Source organism: Monoraphidium neglectum (assembly GCF_000611645.1).
Source record: "Monoraphidium neglectum strain SAG 48.87 unplaced genomic scaffold scaffold02921, whole genome shotgun sequence".
Taxonomy (NCBI): domain Eukaryota; kingdom Viridiplantae; phylum Chlorophyta; class Chlorophyceae; order Sphaeropleales; family Selenastraceae; genus Monoraphidium; species Monoraphidium neglectum.
In genome coordinates, this window is record NW_014010707.1 from 5,631 (window position 1) to 8,507 (window position 2,877).

General features: G+C 67.4%; 1 protein-coding gene across 1 annotated transcript in view; it reads left to right on the forward strand.

Annotated features, from left to right (window-relative positions):
* Positions 1 to 2,250, forward strand: part of MNEG_11816 (Peroxiredoxin) — a gene marked incomplete at both ends in the record, with an annotated part of 3,142 nt that extends 892 nt beyond the window's left edge. Inside the window, 5 exons of the mRNA XM_014039713.1 lie at positions 181 to 795; positions 1,080 to 1,264; positions 1,491 to 1,532; positions 2,016 to 2,088; positions 2,245 to 2,250. Coding sequence (XP_013895167.1) covers positions 181 to 795; positions 1,080 to 1,264; positions 1,491 to 1,532; positions 2,016 to 2,088; positions 2,245 to 2,250 — 921 coding nt within the window. The remainder of the gene's footprint in view (positions 1 to 180; positions 796 to 1,079; positions 1,265 to 1,490; positions 1,533 to 2,015; positions 2,089 to 2,244) is intronic.
* Positions 2,251 to 2,877: the final 627 nt, after the last annotated feature.

The window sequence follows — 2,877 nt, forward strand, 5'->3', positions numbered from 1 at the left end:
CCCCGAAGCCCAGGCCGCGGCCCCCAGCATGATACCATGCACGCGGCCCCAGCCCCATGCGCCCGCCGCAGGCGCCATGCGGCGCGCCCCAGGCCCCGCACACACCCCCATGCGCGGGCCGCCCTCCCGCCGCGCCGCCGCTCAACAACGCATGCGCGCCGCGCGGCCGCCGCCATGCAGACCGAGGCGGAGGCGGCGCCTGCGGAGGAGGTTGCTGAGGCGGAGGCCCCTGTTGAGGAGGACAAGGAGGAGCCCGCCCCTGCCAAGGCGGACGCCCCTGAAGAGGAGGCGGAGGAGGAGGCGGCTGCCGAGGAGCCTGAGGAGAAGCCCAAGGGCCGCAAGAGCGCGCCGGCAGCCAAGAAAGAGAAGGCTGCCGCGCCCGCCAAGCGCGGCAAGAAGGCGGCGGCGAAGGAGGACGATAAGGAGGAGGAGGAGAAAGAGGAGGAGAAGGAGGCCGAGGCTGAGGCAGAGGAGGAGGCAGCGGCCGAGGAGCCGGAAGAGAAGCTCAAGGGCCGCAAGCGCGCGCCCGCCGCCAAGAAGGAGAAGGCCGCGGCGCCCGCCAAGCGCGGCAAGAAGGCGGCGGCGAAGGAGGAGGAGAAGGAGGAGGAGGTGAAGGAGGCAGAGGCGGAGGCTGAGGAAGAGGCGGCGGCTGAGGAGCCAGAGGAGAAGGCGGAGGAGAAGCCGAAGGGGCGCAAGCGCGCCGCGGCAGCCAAGAAGGCAAAGGAAGAGGAAGAGGAGGAGGACGACGAGGACGATGAGGAGGACGAGGAGGAGGAGGAGGAAGAGAAGCCTAAGGTGGGCGTCGGGGCGGCGTGTGGGGACTCTTCCATGAGCCACGCCCGCGCGGCGTGTGTCCAGGAGAGTGGCACAAAGCTGTGCGCATGCGTCGCGGGCCTGCGCCACGCGTGCGTGCACGGGCATCCAGGCCATGCGAATGGGAGGCCGCTCCACCGCGTGCTGCCCAAAATGCTGCCGCGGCCCTCAGGACGGCCTACACTTCCACGCAGCGGCCCTGTCCTGGCACTTGATCACACGCCGCCCCGCCCCGCCACGGCACGTCATCACGCCCCCCTCTGCAGAAGCGCGGCCGCAAGGCCGCCGAGCCCAAGGCCAAGGCCGCCCCCAAGGAGGCCGCCAAGTCCGCCGGCAAGCTGGCGGCCGGCGACGCGCTGCCCGACTTTGAGCTCAAGACCGAGGCGGGCGACGCGTTCAAGGCGTCCGAGGTTGTGGCGGAGAGCGGCCTGGTGATCTTTGCGTACCCCAAGTGAGCGCCTCGGACCGGCCGATCGGGCGGGTGGCTCGGGCACCAAGATGTGCGTGCAAGCTTGGGATGAGAGGAGCCGCTCAAAGACATGCTGCGGGCTGGAGGGCCGCCGGCGATGCATGCACCAGCCGCTGTGCACTGCGCCGCAGCGGCGCCGACTGGCCCCAGTCGCTTCACCCCCTTGCTGCTGCCACCCGCCTGTTGATGTTCGATTTCGCGTCCGCAGGGCCAACACCGGCGGCTGCACCAAGCAGGCCCTCGGCTTCAAGTGAGTCTTCTGCGCTGAATGGCTGAAAAAAAATGGAAAGGCCGTTTGCTGATCGGGACCTCCGTGACCAGAGCGGCGGACGGTCTCCCGTTAGGGCGGGGCAGATGCCAGCGCCAGCCCTTGACCGCTCCTGCCTGTCGCCTTGATGCAAAGTGCAGTGCCCAGCGCTGATCGGCCGCCGCGCTCACGCGGGCTTCGACCCCGAGCTTGCCTGTCCACCCCCCCTCCCACCCTTCCATTCCTGCTCGGGAGCCCGCCACCTCAGCGTGCCATGCTAGTGATTTCAAATCAACTTCCCACGTACCCTGAATCGACCTTGATTGACCACTCCATCAAATACCACCCCCTCGACCTCACACAACCTCACCTGTCAACCCCAGCAAACCTCACCCGGCCAAGTCAACCAGCCCTTGCACCCTCAGCCCATAAAATCTCACCTCCTCAACCTTTCAATCCCCTCACCCCTTTCCCACATCAATCCAGGGCCAACCACGAGGAGCTGGCTGCCGCAGGGTACAAGGTGTTTGGCATCTCCGCAGACAACCCCAAGCCCCAGGTGGGTGTGAGAGGAAGGCAGGAGGTTGCAGGGCCCGCACGCTGCTGCTGCTTGGCACGGGGACGCCTGCTGTGAGTGTGTGTGCGCGCGCGTGCGTGTGCGCGAGGACGTGCATGTGCGTGTGCTTGTGCGAACGTCTCCTTCACCACCACCCAGTCATAGAGCCCACTCCCTCAGCAGTCTGCTGCATGTGCAAACACATCGCCGCCCTACCCACACTCACTTCACGCACGCAAGTAAAACACATACACACACACACACACTGACATGCATGCGCGCGCACACACACCGAACCACCCTTTCCTCGTTCACCCTCCCCCTTGCAGGCCAACTGGAAGGCCAAGCACTCCTTCCCCTACAGCCTGCTCTGCGACCCCTCCAAGGAGGTGCGGCCACCCTGCTCATGTGCAAACATGCACACACACGCACACACACAAACACACACGCGCACACACAAACACACACACACACACAAACACACACACACACAACCGGCCCAGCCCGTCACGATGCCAGCTGGCCCCGACCGCCCGTCAACGGCAGCCTTGCCTGGTGGTCCCTGCCACGCCCCGCGCGGCGAGGCCTCTCTCGCCGAACTGTCCAGCCGCCTTCCAACAACTCCCCGCTCCGAAGGGGCGCGGCGGGCACGCCAACAGCGCCCATTGCACGCCCACCGCCCGCCGCCCGCGCCTCGTCGGGCGGCCCCCACGCTGCTGCGCACACAGGACACTCTCGCAGAGACCCCCATGCCACTGCATGCGCCATCAATGGGTCGGTCACCGCACCCCC